The following is a 14,198-nucleotide window of genomic DNA, read 5'->3' as shown; positions in this document are numbered from 1 at the left end:
AGAGGCTGATACTAGAGTACACAGGGATTCACACCATATTAAACTCTCAAACTTAGCAGTCATTTAAAGTTCTGTAACCCTTTTTGTTTGTGTATCATCATTTACCTATTATTCTCTCTGAAGTTTAATTCAGCAGTATAAACGTTTCTTCATGTTGCACCTATCATACTTTCAGAGTTATTCTTGGTGGAAATAGTTAGTGACTCACCCTGTATAACAAAACTAGTTGTATCCGAGGCTGAATGAGGGAAAATTATTTTTCAACAAGACAGGGCACACCATCACTAGAGTCACAAAGTGCATGAATATCTGAATGAAACTCTACTGAGCCTTGGAAAAGTCATCAGACTTCTCATTTGGCCTCCTTGGTCAATGGATTTGATGCTCTGTGATTTCTTCCTATGGGTTTTCATTAAGGACAATATTTATGCACCAACACTACCACATAGCCTAGAACACTTGAAGAGCTGGATTCATACTGCCATAACATCACTGACGATGGGCATGGTTACCTGATTACTGGAGGCATTCGAGTACCAATGTGATCTTGTTCATATTGCTGCTAAAGGGCATATTGAACATCTGTAACCTAAATTTTAGAGATTCGTAAATGTGTGTCCCAGGCTTCATAGTTGTCTGTCTTACAGCTTAACAAATATATGAGTTCAAAATACAGATATTCTTTTTAGGACACTGGCTATTTCATCACGTCCCTCTATTGAGCTTGACATTACATCACAATTTCAGAACACCACTGACTTTATTCATCTCCTGTGGTGAAGATGTGAGAAACTTTAATTGATTGTTTTCCTGTGCCAGAGGGAGTGGGGATCTGCTGATGTCTATTTCCCCATATAGTATGAGTCATGACAGTTAGTCATTGGCAAATGGGGTGTAGATTCCTGTTTTCCTCATGCTAGACATGGGTGATGCAATAGCTGTTTCTTCCTGGTAATGCTCTTGTCTCAAATTGCTTAAGCAGCTTATTGCATTCTGATAGCTGGCAACCAAGAAAGAGCAAGCTTATAGCAATCCTCTTATTCATATTGTTAGGTTGTTTTAATATTTCAATGGCCTCTCTGATCCTAATCCATTTATAAAGAAACGAGGGAGCACTCTATGGTTGAGTTAGTTTTAAAGACAAAGACCTTAAGGAACTGAGGCTGACATAGTCAAGGGACTCAAGCAAAGAATTTCACTCATGCCTAGAATTTATGGAGTACCAAAAATACACAATGAAGGCCATAGTGTGCGATAGTAAATGTAATCAACTTACACAGCATACAACTTGGCAACATACAGTGTGTCTCAAAAGGTATGCAACAACTTCAGTGCCTTATATCACCCAAACTAATTAAGGTATTCACACCATGTTTGGCTTATGTGACAAACTCACAAAGTTTTGTTTGTGTGTGCTCCAGGTTGTCATGAGTGAAGTATAATGACAACATTTTAAGAAAAGGCCCAGGTTCAAAGGAACTTCCAAATATGGAATAGGAAGCACTCATTCTCACAGACATCAATACACTGGTGGTACAGGAATTTTACACAGACACAAAGCGTTGACATGAAGCATCATAATCGATGATCTGGACCAAGTGAAGCCAAAACAGAATGGATATGGTTGGTTTTTCACCTGAGAAGTCTGTTTGGAGTGACACAGGTGCTGCAAACCCCAAAGGTGACCGTGCACCGGGTCCTCTGGAAACAATTACAGACGTACCCATACTAATTGCAGCTATTGCTTGCATTGAAACCAGATGACAAACCATAAGGTATGCAGTTCACTGTGGATGTTCTTTACCATTTAGAGCAAGGTGTAAATTTTCTAAACAATCTATTATTTTCTGATGAGACAACATTCTATGTGTGTGGTCCAGTAAACAGTTACAATGTTTGGATCTGGAGCACAACCAATCTGCATATGTGTTGGAAGAAGCGTGTGACAGCCTGAAAATGAATGTGTGGTGCCGTTTGATGATTGAATGCATTGTGGAACAATTTTTTTCTCGGAAAAAGCCCACTTAACTCTAACAATTACCTTGATATACTAGAGCTGTTAGTGTTAACATAACTGAGTGAGCACCAAGACACTGTCATTTTCCAACAAGATGATGCACCATCACACTAGGCTGAGATTGTGTGATATGTTGTAGATCAGGTGTTTTCAGATCACGTTATTGGCAGGGATGGCTCAATTCCCTGGCCTCCTAAGTCACCTGACATTAAACTGATGGACTTCTTTCTATGGGGGTACCTCAAAGACACAGTCTACCAAATGCCTGTCAACCACATCGAAGATTTAAAGAACTGAATCATTGCTGCCACAGCCACAGTTGATGTGGGTATGTTATACTGAGTGTGGATAGAACTTGAATACAAACTGGTTGTTGAGTCCAGAATGTGATTTTCACTCTGCAGTGGAGTGTGCACTGATATGAAACTTCCTGGCAGATTAAAACTGTGTGGCCAACCGAGACTCGAACTCAGGACCTTTGCCTTTCGCGGGCAAGTGCTCAACCATCTGAGCTACCAAAGCACGACTCATGACTGGTCCTCACAGCTCTCCGCAGGAGAGCTTCTGTAAAGTTTGGAAGGTAGGAGACAAGATACTGGCAGAAGTAAAGCTGTGAGGACCGGGCGTGAGTCATGCTTCAGTAGCTCAGATGGTTGAGCACTTGCCCGCGAAAGGCAAAGGTCCCGAGTTCGAGTCTCGGTCGGGCACACAGTTTTAATCTGCCAGGAACTTTCATGGTTGTTGTGTGTTCACCAAAGATGCACATATTGAATCTGATTGAGCGGCATCTACATCTACATCTAAGTGATTACTCTGCTATTCACAATAAAGCTCCTGGAAGAGGGTTCAATGAACCACCTTCAAGTTGTCTCTCTACCATTCCATTCTTGACCGATGCACAGGAAAAACAATCACTTAAATTTTTCTGTGCGAGCCCTGATTTCTCTTAAATGATAATTTCTCCCTATGTAGGTGGACACCAACAGAATGTTTTTGCAATCGGAGGAGAAAACTGGTGATTGAAATTTCATGAGAAGATCCTGTCGCAACACAAAATGCCTTTGTTTTAATGATTGCCATTCCAATTCACGTATCATGTCTGTGGCACTATCTCCCCTATTTTGTGATAATACAAAAACTTTGCGAAATAATGCGTTACATAAGCCAAAAATGGTACAAGCATCTTAATTAGTTTTAATGCTGTAACATATTTAAGTTGTACGCATCCATTATTCAGTTTGTAAATTAAGATATCTAGTTGGCAAAACAGGTTCTTACATAAAGCCTTCTACACACTTTATAAACTCCCCAAACAAAATATTAGTTATTTGTTTCAAAGAGCACATTAATTACTTTGGAGTGCTAATGACAGTGCAGAACTGGTACATGGTGGCCATGTGTCCATTCGCCATTGACTTAAGTAATGGCTGTTAAATGATGTATATATGCCAATCAGCCATTTGAACCAACAGACTAGGATGGAATGATGTGAAGACATAAGAGAATGGCAGAAAGCAGCTATTGTGTTTGGACCTGCTCATAACTACATTCTGAATGAAGTTGCCTACATAAGCAAGGTGGTTGTACAAAAAATATCATAACTGAGAGTGGCGGAGGCAAGTGTCAAGCCTTGTCAATGACAATCGGAATCAAATCGTAGAAATTACTGCTTTCAGTAATTGCAGGACCACCTCAACCATTCCGAGTGACCATTTTGAAGTGAACTGCATGCAACGAACATGTAAAATTGAGTATCTTGCAACAGGCCTTTGCTCACAGCAGTACATAAAGCACACATGTTAAATGGACCAAACAACACAAAAACTGGAGAGTACCTCACTGGACACGTGTAGTGTGATTTGACAAGTTGCGGATTGCCACTTTTCCAATTATGTAAGATTTAGAGTGGACTGGCAATCCAATGAGGCATTTAACCCTCAGTGTGTGGAGGGTATGGTTCACTGTAAGTGGTTTTGCAATGTTTTGAGGGCATTTTCCATACAATGACTTGGGTCCACTCATTCAGGGTACCACGAATGTGGACAAGGATGTTAATTTCAACATTCTTGGTGACAAAGTGTCGTTCTTTGTTCTTCATGATGACAGTTGCATGCCCACATTCACTGTTTGACAAGGGTGTAAGACATCCTATCACATCTCAACTTGCCTGTTAAATCACTCAGACACAGATCAAATGAAAACTATTTGAAACATTAGTTGAAAATAGTAGTCAATATTTCTGTAATTCAGTAGCTCTATTGGATCTAATTATCAATGAGTGGCTTCAGATGGCTCTGGCATACCAGAAGAAACTTGTGAATTGACAGTGTTATCAATACTAGAGTTAAATTCAATACTAGAGTTAGTTTGACATGATATTAGCATTGTGTTTTCTGAGGGACTAACACCTTTTGTCCAGTGTGTTTAATACGCACAAAGAGAGAGACAATTTTAACAATGGATCTCATGGTTAGCTTCGACATAAAACACTATTTAGAAACTTGTCACTATATGAAACTGATCTGCCAGACCAGACTGAGCTATTTTTGTTATCAACTTGCTTCAAATCATGAGGAAAATATCACAGACAGACAGTTTAGCATTGAGTTCTCTCCTCTTCTCATTAGCAGCTGACATATTAACAGGTGCCTTTATTTGAAGCAATGGCACTTAGTTCAGCTCCAATGGACAAACTGTTCATCGTATGGTCCATGCCAGTAAGGCAGAACTATACATGTTTTATCAATATTCAAACAAGTGAACATATTAATGACACTGGATGGGACACTATCACATAGAGCTTACTAAAACCCAACACATATGGACAGGTACTTCCATGCTGTATCTCACAATCACCCAACACAGACAAATTCAAGCCACCTGCCCACTCATTAATGTCCCTGCCTGATGGTTACCATCCCAAACTAATACACAGAACTACAAAAACCAATAAAAGAATGAAAGACAGGCAGGACATAGATCAACTGCAGCCAGCAGCGTGCTTACCTTATGTGAAGGAAGCTCCATCTACTGCAGATATGTGCAATGTGGACTCTGAGTGTGGAGACATATACAGCAGAGAAATTGGCATGCCAGCTGCAAAACACACATGGGAGCACGAGTGCTACACATTGGGAGACCAAACATCAGAAAAACTGTGGCAGGAAAATGAAATTCAGTTAAATCTGTGTGCTCGCCAAGCAGCAAGAAGTGGTCAAGTGAAAGACCAAGGAGGCCTCTGCAACATTAAAATGTCATAATGACATGAACAGAGAGACTCCCTATAGACTTATACCTCACTGGCTGCCAGCCATCAGAGCCCTACAGACTGCAGATACAACTTGAAACATGAGCATTACAATCGAGAAACTGCCGCTGAGCGAGTAATGTCAACCAGGAGGAAAACCCCGTTCTCTGATGCCTGCCAGTCATGGTTCATGCTATACTGAAGCAACAAACACTACATACCCACTCCGTCCACCAATGGAAAGCAATCTAACAAAGTTTCCACTCCTTCCACCACAGGAGACCAATAATATCAATTGTTTCCAAAAATGAGATGCAATTTCACAATCACTAGGAGGACATGACAAATATAATGGACACTGGGCAACACATTATACCAGTACACACAGATGAAGACCACCATGACCATGACCAAAACGTTAGTGACAGTAATTTTATAATACAACATAGCACCATACCCAGTAAACATTTATGTTGATTGTGTGATATTCATGTTCATCACCACAAGCTGTGCTCTAATTAAAAGTTATGGAGCAGTCTTGAGTTATGTATTATGTGACAAACCTTTAAACTGTTGCCTTCATGATAGTATTTTCCAATGTAAGTCTGAAGTTTGTGACAGTTCTCATCTTCAGTCTGCAGTTCCAGCCACCATCCTATTATTAGGCACCCATCTTGCTCCTGACCCAACGGCTTCCATTCTCTGACAGTACCTAAAAAATAAAGAAATAAATCTCTTTTTATTTCAAATGACATATATGTCACAGAATACATTTTTCTGTATATAAGTACTTCTATAAATCTGGTGAACACTCACAGAACACAGTCTAGATAAGAACTAAATTGTCACATTTAAAATCAACTTGCAATATAATTAAAATTATGTAATGAACTAATACCTTTGTAATGTAACATTAGATAGAATAGCATTTTAATATCAAGGATGACATATAAATAGCAGTGATGTGCAAGCTGACATCACAAGCTAATATTTACCAGAAACATACTTTCGCAGTTAGTACTTGCATTCTAGTATCATAATTTAACAATTCATAAAAATTTTAAAATCACTTTCAAACAGTTCATTACTGATGTATCTTCACTCATAACACAAGCCTGTCCGTACAGTTCACAAACTCACTTAAAGAGGCCACCTGGGTAGCCCCTTGGCACTCTCCAGTGAGCCACCAAAGAAACTGTATTACTTAAGCAATTACAAATGAGTGGTTGGACTATACTGTAACCTGTATTACTGTTGTTCAATCAATGTGTTCAGTGCACAACCTATACTTCACAGTATTTTACACATTTCTCTATAAAGTACTACATTCCATAAATCATATTTGTTCTTGCTGTAGCGAACTTGGCAACAAGTGAGGGTTACATTTTCTCTACACCTTAGTGTCAATGCTAAGTCACTTGACAAACATCTCAATGGAAGAAATATTCCAACATCTCATTGTCCAGCAGCAAGCCTTTGTGGAACATCAACAGGCTCTCACCACTATTCTAAATCAAGTGGCATCAGCATTTTTGTGGCGGTTTACTTTCCCCCCTACAAGACAAGGTTACACCAACATTTTGAGGTTTTTCTCATGGATGATGTAAACCTGTGTCAGGCTTGCTTTCACCGTGCATTTATCAGTTGCTGTAGCAACTTTTGCCTTTACAACAACCGGCTAGTTCATCATTTGATGAAATATGCAGGCTTCTCTCAACCTATTACTGTGATAGAACACATGTCACTGCGACACGTGACCATTGTCAGAAACACCCAAACCAATCTTACAAAGCCTGGGCTGCAGAAGTACATGGGATGAGCCATCATTGTAAATTTGTCCCTAGTAACCATCATGAATCCTACACTAATCATGTGGTGAATGATGATATTATTTGTCTGGTCCTGGATAGGGAAGTCTGTGAAAAAGCACGTCAATGTGGGAATCCGAAGCTTATGGATGTGCTCGATACAGCAAAGTCCTTTGAAGTGACACCGACCACAGGCAGTCAGATTGCAGTGTGTGAAGAGGTATCAGAAATTGCAGTCAACCACTCTTAGGCATGCAGTAAGTGCTCAGGATAATGGGGAAGTCATTGCAGGAGTACAACCTACGACTCAGCGTCACATGAGGCAGTGTCGGTTATGATCACAGCAGCAACAGGCCATGACACAGCAGCAGCCACGTTCCCTACTTCTGTCTTGTCCATAAAGCTTTATTCAATATGAGCATGCTGTGTGCACTAAGCACTGGGCAGTTTGCAGTAAGTGTTGAAAGAAAGACCACATTGCATCAGTGTGTAACTCCTCTTCAAACGTGGCAAAACACAGTGGTACTGATTGACATAAAATGTGTTGCTACAATGACTGTTTCTCCAAACAAACTGTTTATTGACCTGTGTGTGTTTAATAAACCGCTATAAATGCAAGTGGACACAGGGGCTGCACAGCTTTAGTAAACATGGACGTGGGCTCCCCTCATCTCACATTTCACGTAAGTTTGTTATTTACATTAAACAGTAGATTCTGACCATAGGTCAGTTCTCTGCTCCTGTCTCTTACAAATCTTTTGTTTACCCTTTCACCTTCTTTGTTGTGGATCATTTCCATATTGCAAACCTATTTGGGTGAGACGCTTTTAGTGCTTTCTGTATCTCCATTGCCAATTAGCTAAATTTAGTGTCAGATCTGTTTCTGTATCAGCAACTGGAGTCCCTCTGCTCTGGGTTTTCATCTCCATTTTCCCCTGGGCTCAGCTGTGCTACCATTTGACAGGCCCACATTACTATGAAAGAGTTTGCCCGCCCTCATTTTTTTCAGGGCCAACAGGTGCCTGTTGTGTTGTGCAACTCTGTCAAGGCCGAATTAGATAATCTGACATCAGTCGATGTCATTTGGCTTATTTCCTCCAGTGAATCGGCTACACCACAGGTCATTGTTAAGAAGCTGACGGCTAAGCTTCACCTCTGCGGTGACTTCAGTGTCACAATTAATGCACAGTTCATGATAGATATATTCTCTGACCTGCCCCAATGAGTTGCTCACAAAATTGTCAGGCGGCCACTACATTTCCAAGATCAATTTATCAGAAGTGGACTTCTAGCTCCCCTTGGATGAGGCCACTAGGCACCTTCTCGTTGTCAATACAACTTTCGGCTATACCAATAACAACACTTGTCTTTCGGCATCACTAGCACGCCCACAATTTTTCAGTTTTTTAGAACAGCTGACAGCCTCTGCACCTGGCTACATCAATTACCTCGCCAATATCGCTATTTTGGGTTCTTCCCCCAAAGAACACATTATCAAACTCCAATCATTGTTTTCTGTTTTGCTGTCTGTGAGGCTAAAGTGCAATTTCAAAAAATATCAATTTTTCCAGCCATCATCAACTGAGTGCCTAGGTTTTGAGGTATACCACACAGGGGTCAAGCCATTGCGTCACCATGCTGATGCAACTGCAGATTTGTCGCAACCAACGTCCATTAAGGAACTGTCGGCATTTCTAGATAAAGTTGCGTACTACCATAATTTTTTACAGGACGCATCCACTGTTGCTCAGGCACTATGCACACTTCTGTGTAAAAATGTGCCTTTTTTCCGTGATCCCCAGCTTGTGGCTGAGTGTTCTCTTTGCTTAAATCTAAGCTTCAATCTGCCACATGTCTGACCACTTTTCAGCTGGGTCAGCACTTCTTGTTGGCTATAGATGCCTCTCAGCATGGTCTTGGTGTTGGTGCAAAAATACGCAGATGGGTCTGAATGACCCACTGCTTATGATTCTAAGACTTTAACTCCCGTTCACAGCAGTATTCTCAGATTGAAAAGGAGGCTTTAGTGATTGTGTTCGCCATCAAGAAATTTTATGTCTTCTTGTATGGTTCAAAGTTCCATTTAATCACAGAGCACAAGGTATTGGTTACTCTTTTTAACCCTTCGGCATCCGTACCAGTCAGGCAGAGCATTGTTTGCAGCAGTGGACTCTCTTTCTCTCCCATTATCATTATCAGATCCATTACTGGCTGACGGTGCAATACACCAATGCCGATGCCTTATCTCGCCTTCTGATCTGGTTGAACCATGAGTTCAATCACGATGAGTTGCTTTGTTTCTATTTAGATATTGAGAACCACAACATGGTCAATGGTTTTAACATCACTAGTGCCACTATAGCATTCGTCATCACTGTGGATCCTGTACTTAGCTGGTTCCTCGCTTTTGTGCAGCACTGTTGGCTGGAAAAACCCCCGACTAGTGCCTCAGATTCCTTGCGCACTGTCATTATGTGTTTGACAGAGTTTTTTTGTTAGCTATGGAGGATGCAGCTCCTCAGGTTGTGATTCCTGCTTCCTAATGCCATAATGTACTCTGGCTTCTGCATGTTGGTCATTGGGGGATGGCCGGGCATAGAGGGGGATATTACATGGCTTATCATTGCTTTGTACTTACTGTGTTCAGCAACATGTGGCCTCGCAGATGACTTTTTCATCCTGGCTGATGACATGGCATCCGTGGGAGCGTCTACATGTCAATTTTGCTGGGTCCTTCCTAAATCAGTCTTCGCTTATTGTAGTGGACATCTATTCCAAGTTTCCCTACATGGTGCATTGTCTATCCACATCCACAGCATACATCTTTTTGTCAGGCTAGTGGTGTTTGCCATCTCTCAGCTCACCCATCTCATCCTCTGTCTAATGATGAGGAAGAACACTTTGTTCAGATGTTTAAAACTTAGATGTATCTGGCAGGTCACCTGAAACTGTGTCAAACCATTTTTTGAGTTGGTACTGTTTCACTCCAGTTGAGGACAAAAGCCCAGTAAAGCTGCCACATAGGTGTCACCCACGGGCCCTCTTTTACCTACTTCATCTAATGCCACATCCAATGACCACACTGGTTCTGCAACAGTTCCAGCCAGGTGCGTCTGTCAGGGCTTGTGGTTTTGGCCACCGGCTCAACTGGGTTCATGCCTTCATTGAGCGTCATCGGGGCTTGCACCTGTGCGTTGTGTGCACTCCTTACGGGTGGTCATCCTGTCACTTCAACCAGCTGTGGCTGTGCACAGCACTGTCTATTCTGGAGGGCCCACCATCTCCCCTGCTCTCGATGCTGCCAATGCCTGTTCCTGGTTTACAGATGGTCAGTTTGCACCAAAATGGGGGTCGCTGCCTGGAAGATTACTGTCTGGGGTTCCTGCACTCCTTGACTGTCATCGCCGACACAGCCCCCTCTGCAATGGATGCCGCAGCTGCCACCACCTCTGTTGCTGGGTCCTATGCAGCCATCATCTCCAACAACCCCGCTGATGACTCTGGTGCCAACTGCTGACCTCAAAGAGGACATCGCTATCAAGATGTCATCCCCGGTCCAGGCCCTACAACCTCTCACAAGAGGTGGGATGGCACACCAAACCAGCCCCTCATCACATCTACCCCTATTCACTGGTGCCTGCCCACTGCATGCTGCTGCAGTCACTGTCGTTGGGCGATAAAGTGGACGTCAGCGTTGTCACTGGTGTTCCCCATGACTTTTAGTCTCAGTGCCTTGTGAGAGATAAGTGCCTTTTTCCCCTTTCTTTTGCTTTTTTTCTCCTTTCATGGTACCAGTGCTTTTTTTGTACCAGTAATTTTTTGCCTAGTGATTTTATGTATGTATGTGGTTTTCCCACAACTGGAAGGAAGGGGTGATGTACCTCCACTTATGATGCACACAACTTCAGAGACCGCACATCCACAGTTCACAGGCCCATTCAGAGGGGCTATCTGGGTTGGCCTCCTGGCATGCTCTGGTGACTGCCAATGAAACAATACTATTTAAGTGATTGCAAACAAGTGCTTGGCCTATTCCATAACCTGTATTACTGTTATCCAGTCGATGTGTTCATTGTACAACCTGTACTTCATTGTATTTTACATGTTTTTCAATAAAGTAATACATTCCATAAATTGCATTTGTTCTTGCTGCAGAAATTACTAAGTACCAAGTCAACATTCTAAGTCATCTTTGAGACAATCCTTGAGACATTGAGTGTAGTTTCTAAGAAACTTCAGAAAAATTAATTTTAGGTACAAACAGTGGCAACCAATTGTTTAATGAAATATTAGTTTATTTTTATAATTGAGCCATATTTGTGTCACACCAGCTCTGAACACCTTGCCACGTGGGTCATATCCTTGCGGAAGACCAAGCTGCAACACTTGTTCTACACACCCATCCAACACATCCCTATATTCCACTCTGTCATAGACATATTCTACCCAGTCAGAGGCAGGAATCCTTGTGAAAGAAGTCATATCATTTGCTGGCTTTGTTGTAACTTTTGCATTGCCATTCAAGTGGGCAGAACCACCAACCAACTGTCCACCCAAAAGAATGGCCACTGACAAACTACAGTCAAGAGCATGGATGACCACCCTGTGGCTGACATGCTGCTGAGTAAAACATGTTGGACTTTAATGGCTGATTCACAAATTGTGCCAACTGGACCCCCCCCCCCCCCCATGCTAACTTATATTAATTACACTGATAATAGTATCTTCCTTCCAATATCTCTATAGATTCTGCAAACCTCCAAGCCTCAATCTTTGCAAGAATTTGAATATTTTGGTATGTTTTACAAAGACAATGTATAACAAACATGTCACTAAATTCTGCTGGTGTTTTCTTCTTTATAATTTGCTAGCACTTGGGAGCTAAGTAAAATGAGTGAATGAATGTATAAACACCGAGATTTCTTACAAAACACTTAACCAACCCATCCTGGAATATTGCTCAAATGTGTGGGACTCATACCAAATAGAACTAACAGATGATATTGAATGTATACAAAAAAGGGCAAACAAATGGCCCCACGTTTGTTTGACCCATGGGAAAATATCAGAGATGCTGAAAAAACTGAAAAAACCACCTGATGAAAGATTACCTACAAGAATTAGCTTTGAGTGAAAAATTCAGGAATATACTACACGCCCCTTCAATCACTCCCCCAGGAATTGCAAAGACAAGACAAGACAAATAACAGAATGCACAATGGGGTATAAATTATTGTTACTCCAGAGCTTTCTGTAGCAAGAGGTGCAATAGGAAGTACCCTCTGCCATTCACGACACTGTGATTTGTAGAGGATACATTTATACCATTTATTACAAGTTTATATGTTGAGTTCATATAACCTGAATTGTAAATGTTCATTAATAACCAAAAAATAAAGGCTTTTCGGATGTGTGTACAAGTGAACATTTTTTCTTCTTTTGATGTAAGGAACCCGTCCCTAAAGTTTGTAAAAGTACTTGTGAAACACTCTGTAGGTTTAGATTTAGAAATAAGAAATTGAGATTCTGAAGTCCAACATTAAGCATAGATACCTGTCAGTTGCATCATGGTCTTTGAGAGGAGACGCATCTGTCATACAATGATCAGCCACATCATCATGATCACTGACCTAATAGCTGGTATGTCCAACTTTGGCAAGGATAACATGGGCAACACATCGTGCCAAGGAAGTAATGAGGTCTTGGTAGGTGGCTGGAGGGAGTTGGCATGACACCTTCCTTTACAAGTCACCTACTTCCTGAAAATTGTGGGGAGGGGGTGTTGAGCTCTGATACCACGTTCAATCTCATCCCAGATGTGTTTTAAGGGGTTCAAACCACTCCATCACACTCCTTGCCTTATGACATGGTGCACCATCTTGTCGAAAAATGCCAGTGCCATCTGGAAACATGATCATCCTGAAGGGGTGTACAAGGTCTGCAACCACGGTACAATACTCTGTGGCTGTCATGGTGCCTTGCACAAGCTCCCCTAGACCCATGGATGCCCACATGCAAGTTTCCCAGAGAATAATGGAGCTGCCACCGATTTTGGCTCTATCCCACAGTGCAGGTGTCAAGGAGCTGTTCCCCTACAAGACGACGGATTTGTGCCCTCCCACTGGCATAACAAAGAAGATATTGGGGTTCATCAGACCTCACAACACTCTGTCACTGCACCAATGTCAAGTGCTCATGGTCACGTGCCCATTTCAATCGTAGTTGGTGATGTCGTGGTGTTAACATTGGCACATGCATGGGTCATCAATTGCAAAGGCCCATTCTTAGGAGTGTTCAGTGCACTGCGTTTTCAGACACACTTGTACTTTGCCCAGTACTAAAGTCTGATATTTGTTCTGCCACAGTTTGCCAACTGCCCTGTTTTACCTGTCTTCCAGCTCACAATGTCTGACATCTTTAATGAAGGGTGGTCATCCAACCCCGCCACATGTTATAGATGCACACCACAGCACTCAGATAGATCACACTCCTTCCCCATTCTACACATGGACAGCACACTCACCAATACAACGTGCACCGTGTGTGTTCCTAACTAGTAGTTATTCCTCATCAGGTGATGATGCTATTGCTTGGATGGGTTTATATTGATAGTAGGTCAGTGGTCATAATGTTCTGGCTGATCAATGTATTTCTCAATACTAACAGTCAAGTCTCAGTTAAACAATGGAAGACCTGAAGTAGTAAATTATAGAGTCAGCCAAAAGTTTATCAGGGTTGGAAGTGAAAGCTTTTGTTAAAAGTTAAAATGAACATAATATGATAATTAACATTATAAAAATACATAAATGACACTTCTGAAACTGTAGAATAAGTTTTTGTTTCACTGGCCCCCTGCTTGTAATATACTCTGAAAGCAACAATAGATGTAGCTGTGGTTTTTATGGCTTTATCTTAAAAAGATAGGGTTGCCATAGGTATTTTGGTAGTGTGATTGCTTGAGTGCAATAATGGTATGTGATGTTGGCTAACTGTTAAGTAGTCAGGGGCATCAGGATTTTCCACACAATTAAGAAGTGTCTCTGTCTGCACAGCTATTTGGCAGTCACACAACAAATATTAGTCTAAGGGCATCATGTTTGGATTGTGTGGGCAATAATAAGTTATA

General features: G+C 41.5%; 1 protein-coding gene across 4 annotated transcripts in view; it reads right to left on the bottom strand.

The window, feature by feature from the left end:
- Positions 1 to 14,198, bottom strand: part of LOC126473954 (protein pigeon) — a 500,491-nt gene that overhangs the window by 417,473 nt on the left and 68,820 nt on the right. For all 4 annotated transcript variants that reach the window (XM_050101320.1, XM_050101319.1, XM_050101322.1 and 1 more), the window contains exon 2: positions 5,828 to 5,976. In XM_050101320.1, the coding sequence (XP_049957277.1) occupies positions 5,828 to 5,976 (149 nt within the window). The remainder of the gene's footprint in view (positions 1 to 5,827; positions 5,977 to 14,198) is intronic.

This window comes from Schistocerca serialis, chromosome 4 (genome assembly GCF_023864345.2).
Source record: "Schistocerca serialis cubense isolate TAMUIC-IGC-003099 chromosome 4, iqSchSeri2.2, whole genome shotgun sequence".
NCBI classification, from domain to species: Eukaryota; Metazoa; Arthropoda; class Insecta; order Orthoptera; family Acrididae; genus Schistocerca; species Schistocerca serialis.
This window is presented reverse-complemented; position numbering and strand designations above follow the sequence as displayed.